This window comes from Capra hircus, chromosome 25 (genome assembly GCF_001704415.2).
Source record: "Capra hircus breed San Clemente chromosome 25, ASM170441v1, whole genome shotgun sequence".
Classification (NCBI taxonomy): Eukaryota; Metazoa; Chordata; class Mammalia; order Artiodactyla; family Bovidae; genus Capra; species Capra hircus.
In genome coordinates this window covers 2,373,037-2,395,328 of record NC_030832.1, presented here as the reverse complement: position 1 = coordinate 2,395,328, position 22,292 = coordinate 2,373,037, and the positions used below count along the sequence as shown (strand labels likewise).

The following is a 22,292-nucleotide window of genomic DNA, read 5'->3' as shown; positions in this document are numbered from 1 at the left end:
TGATTTCCAGGCTTGTCTCCCAGGTGTGTAGACAGCTGTCTTCATGTCTACATGTCGCCAACCTTAGACAAGTATCTGTCTCCTAATTCCCCATTTTCATAAGGTCACCAGTCATAATGGATTAGGGCCCACCCTAAAGACCTCATTTTAACTTGATTCCCCATAAAGACCCACCTCCAGGTAAGGTGACATTCCAAGGTGCTGGTGGTTTGAACTTCAGCATAGGAATTTGGGGAAAGACAAGTCAACTTCTAATATCCTTGTGCAGGAACCAGGCTCTGTAAGGGGCTATCAGTGTGGGCCCCAGAGGGACAGACCTACAAAACCCACTCCTCGGGGAAAGTCTCTCTTGGGTTCACCAGACCCCAGCTGGCATCCTCTGCCCCTTCGGAGCCCATTCAATTGTCTGAGACCACCTTTCCACACCCAGGAAAACCAGATCCTTCCCTGAGCCTCCTATGAATTCCAGGCCAGGAGGGAGACAGGGAGCTGATCCTGTTTCAGCTGCAAGTCACATTTCCAGGTCTCCTTTCCAGAAACTTGGCCCCTAGGATGGGATGCTCAGTCCCTCCATGCCTTTCTCCAGAGTACAATCATCTGAAGGCATTTTATGTTTCATTGTGGACTGAGCTGTTTTCTTCACAATTTTGGTTGACATATAATTCTCATACCAGACAATTCACCCAGGAAAGTGCCCAGTTCAATGCAGAAACCTATTCAACCATCACCACAATTAATTTCAGAATACTTTCCATCACCTTGTCAGGCGAGTGTATGTTCCCCGGTTCTGTCTCGTCACAACAGAGATTTGGAGTGACGGACATTAAAGCCCTCGGCTCGGCACAGCTCTCGGCTCTTGGACAGACTGTGTAATAGCTCTTAGATCAGTGTGACAGCTCTATTTTATTTAGAAAATAGCAGGAAAATCCATCCACGAGGCGTGAGGGCATGCCCACCCGAAGACGTGAAGAGAAGAGAGTGGGGGAGAGCAGCAGCGCGCAAGAGAGAGAGACCCCCCAGGCCCTTTGGCTCCTCTCCTCTTGTGTCTTTTCCTCCCCCCAGGCCTGCCCTGTGTAAGCGGGCAGCCAGGAGTGCTGTTTGCTCCACCTGAGGTCCTCACTCCGCTCCTCGGACCTTCCTTGGCTCTGTTTTCCCTGGCTTCTCCCTTCCTTGTCTTTTAGCCACCGCCATTCTGGGCTCCTCTTTCCTATTCTAACTACCTAACAACCTCAAGCAGCCAGTCTCCACCCCTAAGCCATCATCCTCCAGGGCCCACTACCAGGCCACCCCTAAGTCTGCTTTTAACATTTTGAGGTACCGCTGGACTATTTCCCAAGGTCATAAAACCACTGCACATTGCCAGCACCAGTATATCACAGTTCTAATTTCTCTGATCCTCATCAGCCTTATTATCACAACTTTTTGATTCTGGGCATCCTAGTGGGCATGAAGAGGTATCTCACTCTGATTTTTAATTGCATTTCCCCAGAGACAAATGATGTTGAGCATCCCTTCATATGTGTTTGGACCACATTTATAGATTTCTTGGAGAAATGTATACACTGATCCTCAGCACTTTTTTAAACTGGGTTATTTGTCTTTTTCAGTTGTCAGAAGAGTTTTATGTTCTGTATACCAATCCCTTATCAGATACATTGTTTGCAAAATTTTTGTTCCCATCTGTGGTTGTCTTTTCATTTTTCTGATGGATTACTTTGAAACACAAAAGCTTTTACATTGTTTCTTGGGACTGTTTTGTTCATTTCAGTCACTCAGTCATTTCCGACTCTTTGCGACCCCCAGGGCTTCAGCATGCCAGGCTTTCCTGTCCATCACCAACTCCTGGAACTGTACTATTCTTTAATGACATAATACAGAAAGATTATAATTCTTTAACTGATATAATTCAATGTGATGTGGCATTTTTGTGAAGCAGACTTCATGAAGTCTGAGAGGCGGGAGAAGTGTCTATTGTTGCAGCGAAAAGAGCCTCGGATGTCACATGGGACATCCCTTTCTGGGCCCCTCCAACCAACTTTTGGTTGCTCCCCCAGCTCATTCTCAGCCAGCCTGGCACCCACAATGCTGGATTCCAGCCTCTTCTGTAAAACAGTGATTCTGGTCTGTCACCTTCCTGCCACCAAGCTTCAGCCTGGCTCAATCACGGCTCTAAGAAATTAAAGGCTTTTCTCTCCTGTTATTTTATTGTCCTGCTTCAGGGCTGATAAGCTTTTTGAATACAAGTTTCTTCCTCCTCATACTTAGAAAGGGTCCTGACAAAGGCTCACATGGCTTTGGGTGCCCTTGAATTCCCAGGTCCCAGGCTGGTTGAAGACACCAGGCTATCATCTTCCTTCTGGTCTGGTCGTGACCACGCTGGGCTCCATGCCCCTGGGTCAGCTCTTGCAGCACTGTGGGCACCCTGTTGGCACATTAAGAAAGGGTGGGTATGTGACACCAGCCATGGGGTGTGAACCTCTCTCACCCAGGCCAGCAGCTGGGCTCTGTAAACAGAGGAGGAGGTTGGCCCCTGGGTGGAGAACATGGAGGGGACACACGAGTCAGAAGACAGAGACCAGAGAAAGCAGCTGCTGGCCCTGGTACCTTGCAGATCACGGCCACCCCCAGCCATCCCCACATCAACCACCCGGTTTCTTCAAATGCAGAATCCTGGCCCCAGACCCAGAGTGAGGATTCACAGTGAAGACAAGGAATGTGCATTTTTAAAGTTCCCTAGGTCATTCTCTCTTTTTCTTGGACCACACCGATCGCCTTGAAGGATTATAGTTCTGGGACTCGAAATTTCACTCAGGCCATGACAGTGAGAGCACCAGATTCTAACCACTGGACACCAGGCAACTCCCTTCCTGGGTCATCCTGTGTGGACTATTCCAGAAGCAGAGTTGCAGAGGCACTCATTTAGATCTTGAATTCAGTGGGGAGGGGGGTCATTGAGGTGGCCCAGGTTCCACCCACTTGTCACCCAGGAGTACTAAGGAGGCAGTGACCCCAGGCTGAGAGGGGACCAGTCCACTGTCTTCCCACCAGCATCGAGCTGATGGGCGCAAGGGGTCCTGGAGGTCACCAGTCATAAAGGATTAGAGCCCACCCTAAGGATCTCATGCTAACTTGATTCCCTGGAAAGACCCACCTCCAGGTGCTGGTGGTTAGGACTTCACTGGGTGCATTTTGGGGAACAGGATTCAGTGTCTAATATCCTTGAGAGTAACCGGCCTCCTGATGGACCACCGCTGTGCACCCCATGGGGACCACATACGAATCCCGCTCCTCAGGGAAAGTCTCTCTTGGGTCCACCAGACCCCAGCTGCATCCCTTGCCCCTTAGGAGCCCTTCAGTTGTCTGAAACTCCCTTCCCACACCCAGGAGGTCCAGATCCTTCCCTGAGCCAGCTCAGAACTCCAGGGCGGGAGGGAGACAACAGAGGCGCTCTTGCTTCAGCTGCAGGCTTCCCTGGTGGCTCAGAGGGTAGAGAATCCGCCTGCAATCAGGAGATCTGGGATAGATCCCTCGGTCGGGAAGATCCGCCTGGAGAAAGGAACCCACTCCACTATCATGGCCCGGAGAATTCCACAGACTGCATCGGCCATGGGTTACAGAGTCAGACATGGCTGAGCGGCTTGCTTGTTTCACCCGACGCCTCATTTCCAGGTCTTATCTCCGGAGATGCGACTCTGGGCACCTCTACATCTGTCTCAGGAAGGCCACCTCCTGAAAGGCATTTCGTGTCTCACTGTGGGCTGAACCATTTTCTTTATAGAGTTTTAGTGAGATGTAATTCACATATCATACAATTCATCCAGAAAAGTGCCTAATTTAATGCACAGTACTACTCAACCATCACCACCATCAATTTCAGAACATTTTTATCATCCCAAGAAACCATCCTGAACCCCTGAGCCATCATCCTCCAGGGCACACCACCACGTAATTGCTAAGTCTGTTTTTAACTTTTTGAGGTACCACTAGACTATTTCCCGAGGCTTCCCCGGTAGCTCAGGGGTAAACAATCTGCCTGCAAAGCGAGAGATCCAGGTTCAATCCGTGGGTCAGGGAAGATCCCCGGGAGGACGACATGGCAACCCACTCCAATATTCTTGCCTGGAAAACCCCATGGACAGAGGAGCCTGGGTGGGTACAGTCTATGGGGCCACGGAGGCAGCATGAGCGTGCACGCACACACAGAATGGGGGTATAAGTTTTCTGGCTCCATGCCCTTACCAGATGTATCATTTGCAATTTTCTGTCCCCATTCTCCAAGTGTCTTTTTACTTTTCCGGTGTTGCCCTTTGAAATACTAAAGTTTTAAGTGTTTCTATTTTAATAATTTGTCTCACTTATTTCCCATTCTTTAAATAACATAATTCAATGCGATGTGGCATTTTTGTGAAGCAGACTTCATGAAGTCTGAGAGGCTGGAGAAGTGTCCATTGTTGCAGTGAAAGGACCTCAGATGTCACAGGGGACATCCCTCTCTGGGCCCCTCCAACCAACCTTTGGTTGCTCCCCCAGCTCATTCTCAGCCACCCTGTCCCCCTTCAATACTCGATTGCAGCCTCTTCTGTAAAACCGTGATTCGGGTCTGTCACGTTCCTGCCACCAAACTTCACCCTGGGGCTCCATCACTGCTCCGAGGAAAGGAAGGGTTTTCTCTCCTGTTATTTTTATTGTCCTGCTTCAGGGCTGATAAGCTTTTTGAATACAAGTTTCCTCCTCCTCAAACTTAGAAAGGGTCCTGACAGAGGCCCACATGGCTTCTGGTGCCTTCGAATTCCCAGGTCCCTGGCTGGTTGAAGACACCTGGCTGTCATCCTCCTTCGGGCCTGGTCGTGACCACCTGGGCTCCGTGCCCCAGGGTCAGCTCTTGCAGCACTGTGGGCCTGCTGAGGCTGGTGGCACATTAAGAAAGGGTGGGTATGTGACTCCAGCCATGGGGGTGAACCTCTCTCACCCAGGCCACGAGTGGGCTCTGTAAACACAGGAAGAGGGTGGCCCCTGGGTGGAGAACATGGAGGGAACACACAAGTCAGAAGACAGAGACCAGAGACGGCAGCTGCTGGCCCTGGTCCCTTGCAGATCGGGGCCACCCCCAGCCCACCCCCACATCAACCACCCAGTTTGTTGAAATGCAGAATCCTGGCCCCAGACCCAGAGTGAGGATTCACAGCAAAGACATGGAATCTGCATTTTTAAAGTTCCCTAGGTCATTCTCTCTTTTTCTTGGACCACACCGATCGGCTTGAGGGATCTTAGTTCTGGGACTCAAAATTTAACTCAGGCCGTGACAGTGAGAGCACCAGATTCTAACCAGGGGACCACCAGGGAACTCCTTTCCTGGGTCATCCTGTGTGGACTATTCCAGAAGCAGATTTGCAGAGGCACTCATTTAGATCCTGAATTCAGCGGGGAGGGGGCTCATTGAGGTGGCCCAGGTTCCACCCACTTGTCACCCAGGAGCACTGAGGAGGCAGTGACCCTAGGCTGAGTGGAGATCAGTCCACTGTCTTCCCACCAGCATCGAGCTGATGAGAGTTAAGGGGTTCTGGAGGGGGCGGCAGAGGCTCAGGTGTGGAGGTGGGAGAGGTGTTTTAGGAGCAGGAGGGTTTCATACTGAATGTGGGTGGCTCTGGTACCAGCGTGCTGACCAGAATCAAGGATGGGCCACAGGGGCCGTCTCAGGAGCATCACCCGCCTGTGAACCACGGATGTCACCCTGGACTTGGGACACATGCTCAGGGGTGGTCTCAGAGCTGGGTTTGGGACCCCACCAATGTGCTTCGATTGGCACTTCATGGAGGCAGGACAGGATGAGAAATGTTAGAGCAGAGGCTGGAGAGCCGGCTCAGCTGGCAGTGGGCAGTGGGGCTGTCCTGTAAAGAGCCAAGCACTTGGGACAGCTGCTGTCGGCAGGCGACGCAGGGCTGCATGATTTAGCCGCCTGAGCTCTGAGAAAGGCCTGGTGTTCTGGGAAATGAAGAGTGCTGCGGGGTCATGGCCAGGGGCAGGGGAGGAAGGCCCAGGAGGCCGCACTCAGCGCATTCAGTTCCAAGGCCAGCCCTGTGTCTCCGCCCTCCTGGACTTAGCTCCACGGGCATCCCCAGCTGCATACTGGCTGAGCCCCACCCCTGGGACAGACTTCCCACAGCCACAACCCGCGGGGGCCCCGTAGGCGATCCGTCCCTTCCACGCAGCCACAGGTCCCCCTCAGGGGGAAGCCAGGCCCCCAACCAGCATGGACAGAAGAGGCAGGAGGGGCACGGAGGCAGCCCTGCAGCCTGACTGATCCAGCAATGACCATGCAGTCTCTGGGCTTAACTGTCGCTCTGGGAGGCCTGGGGGCCAAGGGGCCCACACTGGGGGCGGGGAAGTCCAGGAACTTCGGACCCACGGGATGGGGGAGTCTGGCTCGGCTTTGATGCTGCCCTTGGGGAAGCGTCTGTAGTGGACGCGCTTGAAAAGTACCTGTGTGTGACCTTCGCGGAGGGAGAGGTTGGGGGTCTGGTCCACGCCTGCCCACGCTCCAAACCCCTCTCTCTGCACCGCTTCTCCCCCGAGACCGGGCTCTGCAGGGCCCAGCACCCCACGGCCCCTGGGCCCCCATCGCCCGGCCCCCCGGGTGCGCGAGCTCTCCCACCCGTGGTGCTGACGGTGACATCGTCGGGGGCCGCAGCGCGCCCTCGCAGAGGCTCAGATCGCGCGGGTAGCCGGGGTCTGAGCGCGCCGCCGCCTCGTCGTACCGCCAGTACTGCCTTCCCGGATCAGGTAGGTCTTCCGGTTGAGCCGCCAGGAGACGCTGCGTCCACCTCCGCCCCGGGGGGCAGCCCCAGCTCGGTGATCCAGCGCTGGCGCCTTCTGGCAGCCGGTCGGGGAACGACCAGAACTGCGCGCCTGCGGGCGGGCGGAGGCGGGTAGGCCGTGCTAAGCATGCCCTGCGCTAGCCCCCCACCACTGGGACCCTGCTACTGCTGCTAAGTCGCTTCAGTCGTGTCCAACTCTGTGCGACCCATAGATGGCAGCCCACCAGGCTCCCCTGTCCCTGGGATTCTCCAGGCAAGAACACTGGAGTGGTTGCCATTTCCTTCTCCAATGACTGAAAGTGGAAAATGAAAGTAAAGTCGCTCAGTCGTGTCCGACTCTTTGCGACCCCATGGACTGCAACCTACCAGGGTCCTCCCTCCATGGGGTTTTCCAGGCAAGAGTACTGGAGTGCGGTGCCATCGCCTTCTTCGCAAGGAAGAAACTCCGGCACTGATTTAGATCCTGAATTCTGTGATGAGCTGGGGTAGGGGGCAGTCAATAGGTGGCCCACGTCCCACCCACTCATCACCCAGGAACGTTGAGGAAGCAGTTACCCCAGATTGAGCCGGAACCAGTCCGGGTACCAGTCCACAATCTTCCCGCAGCATGAACTGATGGGAGCCAAACAGTTCCTGAGAGGACGGCAGAGGCTCAGATGTGGAGGAGCGGAGAGGTGTTTCAGATGCACGAGGGTGTCCCCCTGAAAGTGGGCAGTTCTGGCTCCAGTGTGCTGACCGGAGAGAGGGTGCACGGGGGGCCGACTGTGGAGCATCATCTATGTGTGACTAGTGATGTCACCCAGGACTTGGGGCACGGTGATCAAGGGTGTTCTCAGGGCTGATGTGGGGTCCTTAGCAATGTGGGTTGATTGGATTTCACAGAAGCAGGACAGGGTGACAAACATCCCAGAGGGCCTGGAGAGGTAGGCTGGGGTTCGGCGTCCCGGGGGTGGACGGTGGGGCCCGTCCTTAAAGAACCAAACAGGTTGGCACAGTTGCTGACAGGAGGGGCCTGGGCTGCCTGGCACAAAGACTGGGGCCTTCAGGATGGAATAAAGGCGCTGAGCCCTCTGGGGACCCCTCAATCCAAGCGAAGTGGAGGCTGTCTCCCTGCCCTGGGCTGGCCCACAGGGCTTGTCGCTCCCAGCCTGGCCAGCCTCCTTGCTGAGGCAACAGCCTCTCTCAGCCCAGCACCTCCATGGCCTTCTCGTGAGTCTCTCAGGCCCAGGGCCACCATAACAAAGAACCACAGGCCCGTGTATCAACAACACACATTTTTTCTCTCACAGTGGAGCCCATAAGTTGAAGTCAAGGTATTAGCAGGTATGGATCCTCTGAGAGCCCCGAGGGAAGCCTGTGTTCCAGGTCTCTCCTAGGCTTGTAGGCGGCCATCTCCACGTCCACACGGCATCCTCTCCAGTAACGGATGTGTCTCCTAATCCCCCATTTTCATAAGGTCACCAGTTATAATGGATTAGCGCCCACCCCAAGGACCTCATTTACCTTGATTCCTTATAAAGACCATCTCCAGATGACATGGCATTCAGAGGACTTCAGCATAGGAATTTGGGGACACAGTGAGACGTCTGAGATCCAACTGGATTTGGAAAGTAGAGGTGTTTCTTGGGCACAGCTGGAAGGGAAAGCTCTGAGCCTGGGGCTAGGAGGTTCAGTCATCAAGGTGTTGGGAGGAAGTCAGGGCTACGGGAGCCCCCACATGTCACAGGTTTAGGTTTAAGACTCCTGCAAGACTCCTGGGAAGGACGTTTCCAGGAGAGAGGACAGGGCAGCTAAGACACTGAGGAACTGGGAGAACCCTCAGCGTGGGGGGCGCTAACGGTAAGGGATCTGACTGCTAAGGAGGGAGCTGCGAGCGACCTGGGTTCAGTGCCTGGGCTCGGAAGAGCCCCTGGAGAAGGAAATGCCACCCCACTCAGGTATCCTTGCCTGGGAAATCCCATGGACCGAGGGGCCTGGTGGGCCACAGTCCACGGGGCTGCAGAGGTGAACACGACAGAGCGACATAGCACAGCATAGCAAGGCGCGATCATTTCCTGAGCCGCACCCATGTGCCAGGGAACGTGGTGGGGCCTTGAGGGCACTTGGTGTGAAATAGAGGGCCAGGGCTGCCCCGAAGGAAAAGGAGGGCATCCCAGGCAAAAGGAGCAGCATGTGGGGAAACCACGGCAGGAGAGAGAGGCGCTTGGCCAGCAGCCAGGGACTATTGCCCAGGGGAGGAGATGCTGAGCAGTGTCCTGCGGATTAGCCGAGTCTGAGAGGTCAGTGAGAGCCTTAGGTGCTCAGGTGTGTCTGACTCTGTGCCACCCCGTGGACTGTACACTGCCAGGCTCCTTTCGCCTCTCACTGCATTCTTTCTGAGCCGAGAAATAAAGGACCAGAGTTCCTCGGATCCCATGAAATATCACCTAACAGTTTCAAATGGATATCCTATGCTAAATGGAGTACATTGGGAGAATGGCATTGAAACATGTATACTATCATGTAAGAAACGAAGTGCCAGTCTATGTTCGATACAGGATACAGGATGCTTGGGGCTGGTGCATGGTGATGATCCAGAGAGATGATATGGGGTGGGAGGTTGGAGGGGGATTCAGGATTGGGAGCTTGTATACACCCGTGGTGGATTCATGTCAATATATAGCAAAACCAATACAGTATTGTAAAGTAAAAATAAAATTAAAAAAATATATATATATATTTTAAAAAATGGAGTACAAAACATCTTCTTTACAGCAAATATCCCACTAAAAACTGCTGTCTATAATTTGCATATGCTAGTTAAAGCTCAAAGACGAGAGATGTCTCATATTTACATAAGTAATATTTCCTTATTTCAGAATTCTCCATAGGAAGAAAGAAACTTGTGCCTAGAATCCTTGGATTTACACCTATTCCATTCAGATCACTCCCTCCTGCACCATGGAGGACTCTTCCCTCCATATTTTTATGGGATTTTGTTCTGTTACCTCCTGAGTTTATACTGTACATGCACATATCACATACCATTGCTCAAAAATGGAAACATTTCTTTGGAGGGAAATGTTTAGAAAATGTATTTCATGTACCTTACATTGAAATGGAGAAAAGATTTAATCTAAAACCAACAACAAGAACAATAAAATACAAACTCATATTGACATTGAAATGGGGAAGAAATTTAACCTTAAAGAAAAAAAACCTTACTACTTATATCAACGGAGTAACCTCACCATTGAGGGAAGTAGTATATCAGATGGAAGGTCATTATGTAAAAAGATAAAAAGGAAATAGTCAAGTGGACGTTTAGCACAGGGTCACCGGAGAACGCAGGGGCAAGTGTGAGAGACTTGAATACTGACGGGGAGGTGAGGCAAGGCCAGGGCCAGGAAGCCAAAGCGGCTCAGGGCCTGGCAGTGAGAGGCTCCTGGCAGCAGGGAACTCAGGCCAGAGGTAGGCCTTCCAGTGTCAGGCCTGTCAGAGGGACCCCCTGGAAGGGAAGGAGGAAGGTTGTGGCCGGAATGGGGCTCTGCCACAAGGAAATCCCAGACAGGCTGCAGTCCTCCTCAAACAGGAAGGCTCAGGCCCAGGAGACAGGGAGAGCCTTCCTCAGGGCTCCCGTCCTGCTGGGGCCTGAGCTGACAGTGAGCTCGGTCCCCTAGATGATGAGGGCACTAAGATGCTAACATCAGGGTCAGGGTTCACCACTGCCTCCTCCTGTGAGACCCACAGCCGGCCTCAGGTGACTCCCTCGCTGAGAATCAGCTCAGCGCCCCATCTGACAGGGTCCCGAGAGACAGGCAGAGACACCGAGGCATGCTGAGCCACGGAAGGCACCTTGGTCCTTGGGGCCCTGGGCTTCCAAGCCTCTCCCACATCCCTGGGTCAGCAGAGCATCCCGTCCCTGACAGACAGGTCAGACCTGGAGAAGGGAAACCTGGCCTGATGCTGTGGTGTTGTCCCTGCAGGACAGGAGGTGAGGGCAGTTAAAGGATGGGTCAAGGGTGAGCAGGAGGGTAAAGGTCTCTTCAGAAGATGGTTCAGGAAGGGGATCATGCAGGGCCTTCTGGATGAGGTGGAGTTCCTCCAGAACCACCTGGGGCTCTTAGACCTGAATGAGGTTTCTGAAGAGCTGCCCAACAGAGGAGCAGAAATCCGTCAGCACTCCCCAGACGGCCTTCACCTCACTGCAGACGGCCTCCAGGCAGGCTGCCACCTTCTCCTGCAGCCAGGTCAGCACATCCCAACACCGCTGCTGGAGACTCCGCAGCATGCCTTGGAACCGCCTCAGGGCTCTGGCCCAGATGCTCTCTTCTGGATTCTGGACCTCCAGAAAGGCAGTGACTGAGGGTCTCTGGATTCTGCGGCGTACTTCTTGCCGTGCTTCCTGAAGCAAGGGACTGGACTCCTGTAGGGATTCCTGCAGGGATGGGGACCTTTCAGGGACCCGCCCAGGGTAAGGAAGACCCCATTCCTTCCTGACCTGACCGAGGCCTCCCAGACCTTGGGAGAAGCTGGGACTCAGAAGCCCAGCCTAGCCCAACCCGAACTGCCTGCCTTCAGTCCAACAGCTCCACAGACAAGAGGACTTCGCCCAGACACTGGGCCTGGCCCCTCGGTTCCCTCGAAGAAGGAACCCTGGTGCTTGGATGTACCTGCCTGTAGGTGGTTGGCCTCTGAACCCAGTACCAGGCTCAGGGGGCTCAGAGCAGGAAGCTGAGTCCAGGGCTCTGGCCACCGTGCGCTGAGTTGGGAGAATGATGCCTTCAAGGCTGCACCACCTGAGATTTCAGGGACCCCCTCTTCATCCCTGACTCCAGGCAGCTCTGTGCACACGCAGCAGCCCCAAGGACAAGAGAGACCAGTGGGGAGGGGAAGGAAGGTGCTGAGACAGTGGCTCCAACTCACGGGAAGGTTCTCTTGAATGTGATCTTCCATGAATTCACAGACATACTTGCTGAGTTCCTCCTGGGGAGAGGAAGTGTGCAGTCTGCACTCCTGTCCCGCTGCTGAGGTCAGTGCTCCCCACTGTGGCCTCCCAGCATCCAGGTGAGTCTGAAGGGAGCCAGGGCCCCAGACCCCATACCCTGGCTGATCCAACTCTGAGGACTACCCTTAGCAGGGGGCAAGGTCCAAACTCACCTCCGTCTCTGCTAGGGCTGCCTCCATCTGGTGGGAAAAAAACACTCCGTTTAAAACATCCCCACCCTCTCTCACTTTCACCCTGAATCCCAAGCCCCAGCTACTTCTCATCTCTGCCCAGTCACCCCAATAACTAACCCTCAGGCTGGGGACCATGCTCTGGCATCCCTGCCCTGCCCTCGTTGCCCTGTGGTCTGGACGCCGCCCTCAGCATCCCTGGGCCTCCGTATCTCTTCCCTGTACACTCACCTGCCACACAGGTGTGCGTTTGTCCAGTGTAAGGACTGGGCCCTGAGCTATGACCCTCATCATCACCGTGACTGTGAACCCACCACTCCTCCCTCACACTGGGGAGGGTCGGGGGTGGGGCACACTGACCCACCTGTGCTGCTTCTGGTTCATTTCCCATCCGATCACAGTAATGATCCACAGAGCTGTGCTGTGAACAGAGATGGACTTGAGTAAAAGAAGCTCGGTTCCTCTCCCTGCGGAGCCCCAAGTGGGCTAGATCGTTCTCGGTGTCACCCAGCAGAACCCAGGCCTCCCGAGCCCCAGCTATTCATGGGGATGAGCTTCTTACCAGCATGCTCCTCAGAGAAGCCTGGTCATATGGGACTGCCTGTGGAGGTAACAGTGAACCTCAGTTTCTGGTCTTGTAACCACGGAGACCTGTTTCACAGAACCACCCCTGGACCAAGGAGGACCCTTGCCCTGGAATAGGCGGTCCACCTGGTTCCCAGATGCCTAGCCCTCTGTGGTCCCGCTGACAGCTGACCAGGGAGGAACTGGCACTGTCCTCTCCTGTTGAGGCACTAACGGTGACAGCGGCCAGCCTTCCCGGCCTCTGACCCTGCAGCGGAGCATTCGACCAGCGTCATTGTGAGACTGGGCACTTTGATGGCACGGGTCCCTTGTTTTGACCCTCTGCTTCCCCCGTGGGAAGGAAATGGCAACCCGCTCCAGTATCTCTGCCTGGAGAAGCCCATGGACAGGGGAGCCTGGTGGGCTACAGTTCCCGGGTTCGCAAAGAGTCGGACACCACTGAGCTACTCAACTTTCACTTTCCCTGTGGCCACCCCAGTGCCCAGGGAGGGTGGGACAGACGCTGCTGAGCGCAGAGCAGTCAGCAGGGCTGGGGCTGAGCCGGTGACAGGCGGCAACTGAGACCACAGGCCCACTCTCCCTGGTCTCTCGTTGTCACTCACCTTAGCGAAGCACATGGTGGATTAGGGTCCTCCCGCTGGGACCTGGTGCAGGAAGAGTGGGAGGAAAAGTGCTTCAGTGACGCGGGCTCGCCCACCACCCTGGAGGGTCCTCTGCCTGTGATCTCCCCCACCCCCACACCAGGCTCCCCAGAGCCCTCACCTGAGATCCTGTAGCCAGAGCTCCAGCTGAGCACTGCCTGGCTGCCTGCCTAGCTCCAGCCACTTAAGAGCTGGCCAGGGAGGGGCGGAGAGGGTGGAGCCCTGCTGGAGGACGGGGCAGGGTCGGTTGGGTGTGTTTGAGACAGAAACAGAAGCAGAAACCGATGGGGGTGGGGGGGAGTCAGAAGGATGGTGGGGAGTCAGAAGGACGGGATGACGTGGAGCCAGAGGTCCGAAGGGCTGGGGCGGAGAGGGCGTGTCCCTTACACTCAGAGTCCAGGGGTCAGTGTCTCTCCTCCCTGAGCTGGGTTGGGATCTCTGAGCCCAGCTTGGGCCATACACCCCCACCATTGGTTCGAGCACAGGGAGGGACCAGGGAAAGTCCAGACTAGGGACAATAGTTTGAGGAAGCTTCAGGGGGAGCCGACCAGGGTCCTCGAACAGACTGCACCCCACTCCACATCCAGAGAAGCTTCTGTAGCCGCCCTGCCCTCAGGAAGTCACAGGACCTTCAAGGCCCCTGGGCTGGAGACTCTCCCCGGGGCCCCGGCATCCAGGGCAGGGGCCAGGCCTGATTGCCTGACACACAGGATGGGGCCCAGGACGGTCTGAAGGGAGCCTTGCTGACCAACTGACCCCAATGACCAGGGTCTCCTGAGCCCCATGGGGGGCCCTTCAGTCCCAAGCTACAGTGGCAGGAGTCTCCCTGGCCCTGGCCATCCCCACAGGGTTTGACTCTCGCAGCCTAGCCCACCTCCCCCTGAGACCACAGCCCCTCACAGCCCAACACAGCCATGGCCTTGTGTCTGTCTTAGAGACCCAGGTCCGGCATAACAAAGAGCCACAGACCTGGGTCTCAGCAAGACACGTTTGTTCTCTCCCAGTGCAGCCAAGGCTCACTGTGTGTGTGTGTGTGTGTGTGTGTGTGTGTGTGTGTGTGTGTGTGTGTGTGTTGTGGGGGAAAGACAGCTGTTAGAGCCAACGGTGGGCAAGGCCAACCAGTCTCACCCTGGAGTGATTTCTCCTCTCGACTCTACCCCTGTGATCAGTACAATATCCTCCAGTGTATTCACCTGTTTAATTAAAATTGAATAAAACTTAAAATCCCAGATGTTAGAGTAAAACAGGAAACCTGATCTTGTGGAACGTTGGTAACTAATTCACATTGAAAATGCTAGCAGCTGATTAATTCAAACTGAAAAACTAAACCTGCCTGCTGCAAAGTTGGGTTGACCATTGAGGATTCCTAACAACCCATAGGAGCGTCCCTGGTAGCTCAGCTGGTAAAGAATCTGCCTGCAATGCAGGAGACCTGGATTGGATTCCTGGGTCGGGAAGACCCCCTGGAGAAGGGATAAGCTACCCGCTCCAGTATTCTTGGGCTTCCCTGGTGGTGCAGTAGGTGGCTCCCGCCTATACAGGAGACTTGGGTTCAGTTCCTGGGTTGGGCAGATCCTCTGGAGAAGGCGATGACAACCCACTGCAGGAGTTTTACCTGGAGAATCCACATGAATAGAGAAGGCTGGTGGGCTACAATCATGGGGTCAGGAAGAATCAGACATGACTGAGCGACGAAGCACACACAGCGCAGTGGAGCCTAGATGTTGAAATCAAGGTGTCAGCAAGTTTAGCTCTGCTGAGAGCCCTGAGGGAAGCATGATTTCCAGGCTTGTCTCCCAGGTGTGTAGACAGCTGTCTTCATGTCTACATGGCGCCAACCTTAGACAAGTATCTGTCTCCTAATTCCCCATTTTCATAAGGTCACCAGTCATAATGGATTAGGGCCCACCCTAAAGACCTCATTTTAACTTGATTCCCCATAAAGACCCACCTCCAGGTAAGGTGACATTCCAAGGTGCTGGTGGTTTGAACTTCAGCATAGGAATTTGGGGAAAGACAAGTCAACTTCTAATATCCTTGTGCAGGAACCAGGCTCTGTAAGGGGCTATCAGTGTGGGCCCCAGAGGGACAGACCTACAAAACCCATTCCTCAGGGAAAGTCTCTCTTGGGTTCACCAGACCCCAGCTGGCATCCTCTGCCCCTTCGGAGCCCATTCAATTGTCTGAGACCGCCTTTCCACACCCAGGAAAACCAGATCCTTCCCTGAGCCTCCTATGAATTCCAGGCCAGGAGGGAGACAGGGAGCTGATCCTGTTTCAGCTGCAAGTCACATTTCCAGGTCTCCTTTCCAGAAACTTGGCCCCCAGGATGGGATGCTCAGCCCCTCCATGCCTTTCTCCAGAGTACAATCATCTGAAGGCATTTTATGTTTCATTGTGGACTGAGCTGTTTTCTTCATAATTTTGGTTGACATATAATTCTCATACCAGACAATTCACCCAGGAAAGTGCCCAGTTCAATACAGAAACCTATTCAACCATCACCACAATTAATTTCAGAATACTTTCCATCACCTTGTCAGGCGAGTGTATGTTCCCCTGTTCTGTCTCGTCACAACAGAGATTTGGAGTGACGGACATTAAAGCCCTCGGCTCGGCACAGCTCTCGGCTCTTGGACAGACCGTGTAATAGCTCTTAGATCAGTGTGACAGCTCTATTTTATTTAGAAAATAGCAGGAAAATCCATCCACGAGGCGTGAGGGCATGCCCACCCGAAGACGTGAAGAGAAGAGAGTGGGGGAGCGCAGCAGCGCGCAGGAGAGAGACACCACAGGCCCTTTGGCTCCTCTCCTCTTGTGTCTTTTCCTCCCCCCAGGCCTGCCCTGTGTAAGCGGGCAGCCAGGAGTGCTGTTTGCTCCACCTGAGGTCCTCACTCCGCTCCTCGGACCTTCCTTGGCTCTGTTTTCCCTGGCTTCTCCCTTCCTTGTCTTTTAGCCACCGCCATTCTGGGCTCCTCTTTCCTATTCTAACTACCTAACAACCTCAAGCAGCCAGTCTCCACCCCTAAGCCATCATCCTCCAGGGCCCACTACCAGGCCACCCCTAAGTCTGCTTTCAGCATTTTGAGGTACCACTGGACTATTTCCCAAGGTCATAAAACCACTTCACATTGCCAGCACCAGTATATCACAGTTCTAATTTCTCTGATCCTCATCAGCCTTATTATCACAACTTTTTGATTCTGGGCATCCTAGTGGGCATGAAGAGGTATCTCACTCTGATTTTTAATTGCATTTCCCCAGAGACAAATGATGTTGAGCATCCCTTCATATGTGTTTGGACCACATTTATAGATTTCTTGGAGAAATGTATACACTGATCCTCAGCACTTTTTTAAACTGGGTTATTTGTCTTTTTCAGTTGTCAGAAGAGTTTTATGTTCTGTATACCAATCCCTTATCAGATACATTGTTTGCAAAATTTTTGTTCCCATCTGTGGTTGTCTTTTCATTTTTCTGATGGATTACTTTGAAACACAAAAGCTTTTACATTGTTTCTTGGGACTGTTTTGTTCATTTCAGTCACTCAGTCATTTCCGACTCTTTGCGACCCCCAGGGCTTCAGCATGCCAGGCTTTCCTGTCCATCACCAACTCCTGGAACTGTACTATTGTTTAATGATATAATTCAGAGAGATTATAATTCTTTAACTGATATAATTCAATGTGATGTGGCATTTTTGTGAAGCAGACTTCATGAAGTCTGAGAGGCGGGAGAAGCTCAGGTGTGGAGGTGGGAGAGGTGTTTTAGGAGCAGGAGGCTGTCCTACTGAATGTGGGCAACTCTGGTACCAGCGTGCTGACCAGAACCAAGGGTGGGCCACAGGGGCCGTCTCAGGAGCATCACCCACCTGTGAACCACGGATGTCACCCTGGACTTGGGACACATGCTCAAGGGTGGTCTCAGAGCTGGGTTTTGGACCCCACCAATGTGCTTTGATTGGCATTTCGTGGAGACAGGACAGGAAGAGAAACATTAGAGCAGAGTTGGAGAGCTGGCTCAGTAAGGGGAGATGGGGCTGTCCTGTAAAGAGCCAAGCACTTGGGACAGCTGCTGTTGGCAGGCGGGGCGGGGCGGGGCTGCAGGAATTCAGCCCCCTGAGCTCCGGGAAAGGCCAGGTGATCCCCGAAAAGGAGAGTGCTGCGGGGTCATGGCCAGGGGCAGGGGAGGAAGGCCCAGGAGGCCGCACTCAGGGCATTCAGTTCCAAGGCCAGCCCTGCTGTCTCCGCCCTCCTGGACTTTCCTCCACCGGCATCCCCGCCGCATCCTGCCTGAGCCCCGCCCCTGGGACAGACTTCCCACAGCCACAACCCGCGGGGGCCCCGTGGGCGATCCATTTCCTTCCACGCAGCCGCAGGTCCCCCTCAGGGGGAGGACCGGCCCCCCACCAGCAGGGACAGAAGAGGCAGGAGGGGCACCGAAGGCCGCCCTGCAGCCTGACTGATCCCGCACTGACCGTCGCAGTCTCCGGGCTTAAGGGTCGCTCTGGGGGGTCTGGGGGCACGAGGGCCCACACTGGGGGCGGGGTAGTCCAGGAACTTGGGCCCCTTGGGTTGGGGGAGTCTGGCTCGGCTTTGATGCTGCCTTTGTGGAAGCGCCAGTAGTGGACGCCCTTGAAGAACTAGGTGTCACCTGCGGGGAGGGAGAGGTTTGAGGGGCTGGTCCACGCCTGCCCACCCTCCAAACCCCTCTCTCCGCACCGCTTCTCCCCCAACCCCGGCCTCTGCAGGTCCCGCCACCCCACAGCCCCTGGCCCCGCATCGCCCGGCCGCCCGGGTGCGCGAGCTCTCCCACCCGTGTTGCTGACGGTGACATCTCGGGGGCCGGCGGCGCGCCCTCCCAGAGGCTCAGGTCGCGCGGGTAGCCGGTGTCCTGGCGCGCCGCCGCCTGGTCTTACCGCCAGTACAGCCGCCCCGGGATCAGGTAGGTCTTCGGTTGAGCTGCGGGGAGAGAGGGCGTCCGCCTCCGCCCCGGGGGGCAGCCCCAGCTCGGTGAGCGGGCGCGCGGCGCCCTCTAGCAGCCGGCCCTGGAACGACCAGAACTGCGGGCCTGCGGGCGGGGCGGGGGCGGGTGAGCCGCGCTGCGCATGCCCGGCGCTAGCCGCCCCTGCTACTGCTGCTAAGTCGCTTCAGTCGTGTCAGACTCTGTGCGACCCATAGATGGCAGCCCACCAGGCTCCTCGTCCATGGGATTCTCCAGGCGAGAGTACTGGAGAGGGGTGCCATCGCCTTCTCCGCAAAAGAAGAGAATCCGGCACTGATTTAGATCCTGAATTCTATGATGAGCTGCGGTGAGGGGCGGTCAATAGGTGGCCCAGGTCCCACCCACTCATCACCCAGAACACTCAGGAAGCAGTGAGCCCAGATTGAGAGGGGCCAGTCCGCAGTCTCCACCAGCCAAGCAGTTCCTGAGAGGACGGCAGAGGCTCAGGTATGGAGGAGCACAGAGGTGTTTCAGATGCACGGGGGTTTCCCCCTGAAAGTGGGCAGTTCTGGTTCTGGTGTGCTGACCCGAAAGACGGTGCACGGGGGCCGACTGTGGAGCATCATCTATGTGTGACCAGTGATGTCACCCAGGACTTGGGGCACGGTGATCAGGGGTGGTCTCAGGGCTGATTTGGGGTCCCCAGCAATGTGGGTTGCTTGGGATTTCACAGAAGCAAGACAGGGTGACAAACATCCCAGGGGGCCTGGAGAGGCAGGCTAGGGTTCAGTGTCCCGAGGGTGGACGGTGGGGCCCGTCCCTAAAGGCCCAAACAGCTTGGCACAGTTGCTGACAGGAGGGGCCTGGGCTGCCTGACACACAGACTGGGGCCTTCAGCAGGGAATGAAGGCTGTCTGGGCGCTAAGCCCTCTGGGGACCCCTCGATCCAAAGCGAAGGGGCAGGTGTCTCCCTGCCCTGGGCTGGCCCACAGGGCTTGTCGCTCCCAGCCTGGCCAGCCTCCTTGCTGAGGCAACAGCCTCTCTCAGCCCATCACCTCCATGGCCTTCTCGTATATCTTCCAGGCCCAGGGCCACCATAACAAAGAACCACAGGCCCGTGTATCAACAACACACATTTATTCTCTCACAGTGGAGCCTACAAGTTGAGGGCAAGGTGTCAGCAGGTATGGATCCTCTGAGAGCCCTGAGGGAAGCCTGTGTTCCAGGTTTCTCCTAGGCTTGTAGGCAGCCATCTCCACATCCACACGGCACCCTCTCCAGTATGTATGTGTCTCCTAATCCCCATTTTCATAAGGTCACCAGTTATAATGGATTAGGGCCCACCCCAAGGACCTCGTTTACCTTGATGCCTTGTAAAGACCACCTCCAGATGAGGTGGCATTCAGAGGACTTCAGCATAGGAATTTGGGCACCCAGTGTGACTTCTGATATCCTTGAAGGGCAACTGGATTTGGAAAGTAGAGCTGTTTCTTGGGCATAGCAGGAAGGGAAAGCTCTGAGCCTGGGTTCAGTGGTTTAGGTGCTGGGAGGACGTCAGGGCTACGGGAGCCCCCACATGTCACTGGGCCTTCTGGATGAGGTGGAGTTCCTCTAGAACCACCTGGGGCTCCTAGACCTGAATGAGGTTTCTGAAGAGCTGCCCAACAGAGGAGCAGAAATCCGTCAGCACTCCCCAGACGGCCTTCACCGCACTGCAGATAGCCTCAAGGCAGGCCGCTGCCTTCTCCTGCAGCCAGGTCAGCACATCCCAACACCTCTGCTGGAGACTCTACAGAATGCCTTGGAACCGCCGCACGGCTCTGGCCAGATGCTCTTGTCCAGATTCTGGACCTCCAGACAGGCAGAGACTGAGGGTCTCTGGATTCTGCGGGGTACTTCCTGCCGTGCTTCCTGAAGCAAGGGACTGGACTCCTGTAGGGATTCCTGCAGGAATAGGGGCCTTTCAGGGACCCACCCCGGGCGAGGCAGACCCTGGTCCTGACCTGAAGGAGGCCTCCCAGACCTTGGGAGGCGCTGGGACTCAGAAGCCCAGCCCAGCCTAACCCGAACTGCCGGCCTTCAGCCCAACAGCTCCGCAGACAGGAGGACTTCTCCCAGACACTGGGCCTGGCCCCTCGGTTCCCCTCGAAGAACGAACCCTGGTGCTTGGTTGTACCTGCCTGCAGGTGGTTGGCCTCTGAACCCAGCAGCAGGCCCACGGGGCTCATAGCAGGAAGCTGAGTCCAGGGCTCTGGCCACCTGCGCTGAGTGGGGAGGCTGATGCCCTCAAGGCTGCACCGCCTGAGATTTTAGGGACTGCCCTTTTCATCCCCCACTCCAGGGAACTCTAGCACACGGAGCACCCCCAGGACAAGAGAGACCAGTGGCGAGGGGAAGGAAGGTGCTGAGACAGTGGCTCCAACTCACGGGAAGGTTCTCTTGAATTTTATCTTCCAGGAATTCTTAGAAGTCCTCGTTGAGTTTCTCCTGGGGAGAGGAGTGTGCAGTCCGCACTCCTGCCTTGCTTCTGAGGTCTGGTCCCAACTGTGGCCTCCCGTGCATCCAGGTGAGTCTGAAGGGAGCCAGGGCCCCAGACCCCATACCCTGGCTGATCCAACTCTGAGGACTACCCTTAGCAGGGGGCAAGGTCCAAACTCACCTCCGTCTCTGCTAGGGCTGCCTCCATCTGGTGGGAAAAAAACATTGTTTAAAACACCCCCACCCTCTCTCACTTTCACCCTGAATCCCGAGCCCCAGCTAGTTCTCATCTCTGCCCAGTCACCCCAATAACTAACCCTCAACCTGGAGACCATGCTGTGGCATCCCTGCCCTGCCATCGTTGCCCTGTGGTCTGGACGCCGCCCTCAGCATCCCTGGGCCTCCGTATCTCCTCCCTGTACACTCACCTGCCACACAGGTGTGCGTTTGTCCAGTGTAAGGACTGGGCCCTGAGCTGTGACCCTCGTCATCACCGTGACTGTGAACCCACCCCTCCTCCCTCACACTGGGGAGGGTCGGGGGTGGGGCGCACTGACCCACCTGTGCTTCTTCTGGTTCATTTCCCATCTTATCACAGAAATGATCCACAGAGCTGTGCTGTGAACAGAGGTGGACTTGAGTAAAAGAAGCTCGGTTCTTCTCCCTGCGGAGCCCCAAGTGGGCCAGATCATTCTCGGCATCACCCAGCAGAACCCAGACCTCCCGAGCCCCAGATATTCGTCGGGATTAGCGTCTTACCAGTATGCTCCTCAGAGAAGTCTAGTCACATGGGACTCCCTGTGGAGGTAACAGTGAAACTTAGTTTCTGGTCTTGTAACCACTGAGACTGTTTTACAGAACCACCCCCCCACCAAGGAGGACTCTTGCCCTGGAATAGGCGGTACACCTGGTTCCCAGATGCCTAGCCCTGCGTGGTCCCGCTGAAAGCTGACCAGGGAGGAACTGGCGCTGTCCTCTCCTGTCTGAGGCACTAACGGTGACAGTGGCCAGTCTTCCCGACCTCTGACCCTGCAGAGCCCGGCCCCCCAGCCCCTTTCCCTCCAGGCACTTGACTCCATCTCGGAGGTGGGAGGCACCCCACCGACCCATCGGGAGATGCCACCTAAGGGCAGGAATCTGGCGCTGTCCCCACTGCCCTCCTGGCCCTGCGTGGTCAGCAGCTCACAGTATATGCAGGGCTCCCGTCTGCACACCCTGTGTCCGGGGGGCCCATCCTGTCAGCCCAGCATCACATGTGTCTGGGCAAGGATACTCCTCCCGGGGCCATGGGGACACTCTGCTGCCCACATCCTCCTCCCACTGGGCCTGGCTGCTCAGCCTGGCTCACCCCGCGATGACCACGCCCAGACACTGGTGTGCCATGGCCCAGAGCCCCTGAGCAGCTGGTCACCCTCAGAACTAGGTAGTTGAGTGGGACAGAGGGCAGAGGGCTCCCCAAAAAATAAGAATAAATTCTGAGCTCAGCGTGGCTTCAGCTGTTGATCCAGGCCCTGAGAGAAATGCTTTCAGCTTTTCTCTGAAAATGCCGGCCAGCCAACTAGACCCCACACGCTGCAACCAAGATGCCTCAGAGACAGAAGAAATTCAATAAATAGGATAGAAGCACGAGAAGAGCCCGAGGGTGGCTGATTCCTCGGACACTGCAGACGCT

At 55.5% G+C, this 22,292-nt stretch overlaps 1 protein-coding gene and 1 long non-coding RNA gene across 4 annotated transcripts; one reads left to right on the top strand and one right to left on the bottom strand.

Annotated features, from left to right (window-relative positions):
• On the bottom strand, nt 9,544-21,233 carry LOC108633902. Of its 3 annotated transcripts, none has more exons than XM_018040792.1 (7): nt 18,117-18,352; nt 13,160-13,201; nt 12,535-12,573; nt 12,337-12,393; nt 11,955-11,981; nt 11,721-11,780; nt 9,544-11,232 (listed from the first exon to the last, which is right to left on the bottom strand). In XM_018040792.1, the coding sequence occupies exons 2-7, from the start codon at nt 13,172-13,174 to the stop codon at nt 10,918-10,920; spliced, it is 513 nt and encodes a 170-aa protein (XP_017896281.1). In that variant the 5' UTR covers nt 13,175-13,201; nt 18,117-18,352; the 3' UTR covers nt 9,544-10,917. The 3 variants fall into 3 exon arrangements, with proteins under 3 accessions (XP_017896281.1, XP_017896280.1, XP_017896282.1); XM_018040791.1 differs by lacking the exon at nt 18,117-18,352 and adding an exon at nt 13,320-13,435; XM_018040793.1 differs by lacking the exons at nt 11,955-11,981; nt 12,337-12,393; nt 12,535-12,573; nt 13,160-13,201; nt 18,117-18,352 and adding exons at nt 20,802-20,828; nt 21,182-21,233.
• Nucleotides 20,619-22,128, top strand: LOC102189366. Its single transcript, XR_001917271.1, has 2 exons — nt 20,619-20,708; nt 21,219-22,128. It is a non-coding gene; the product is annotated as an uncharacterized LOC102189366 (long non-coding RNA).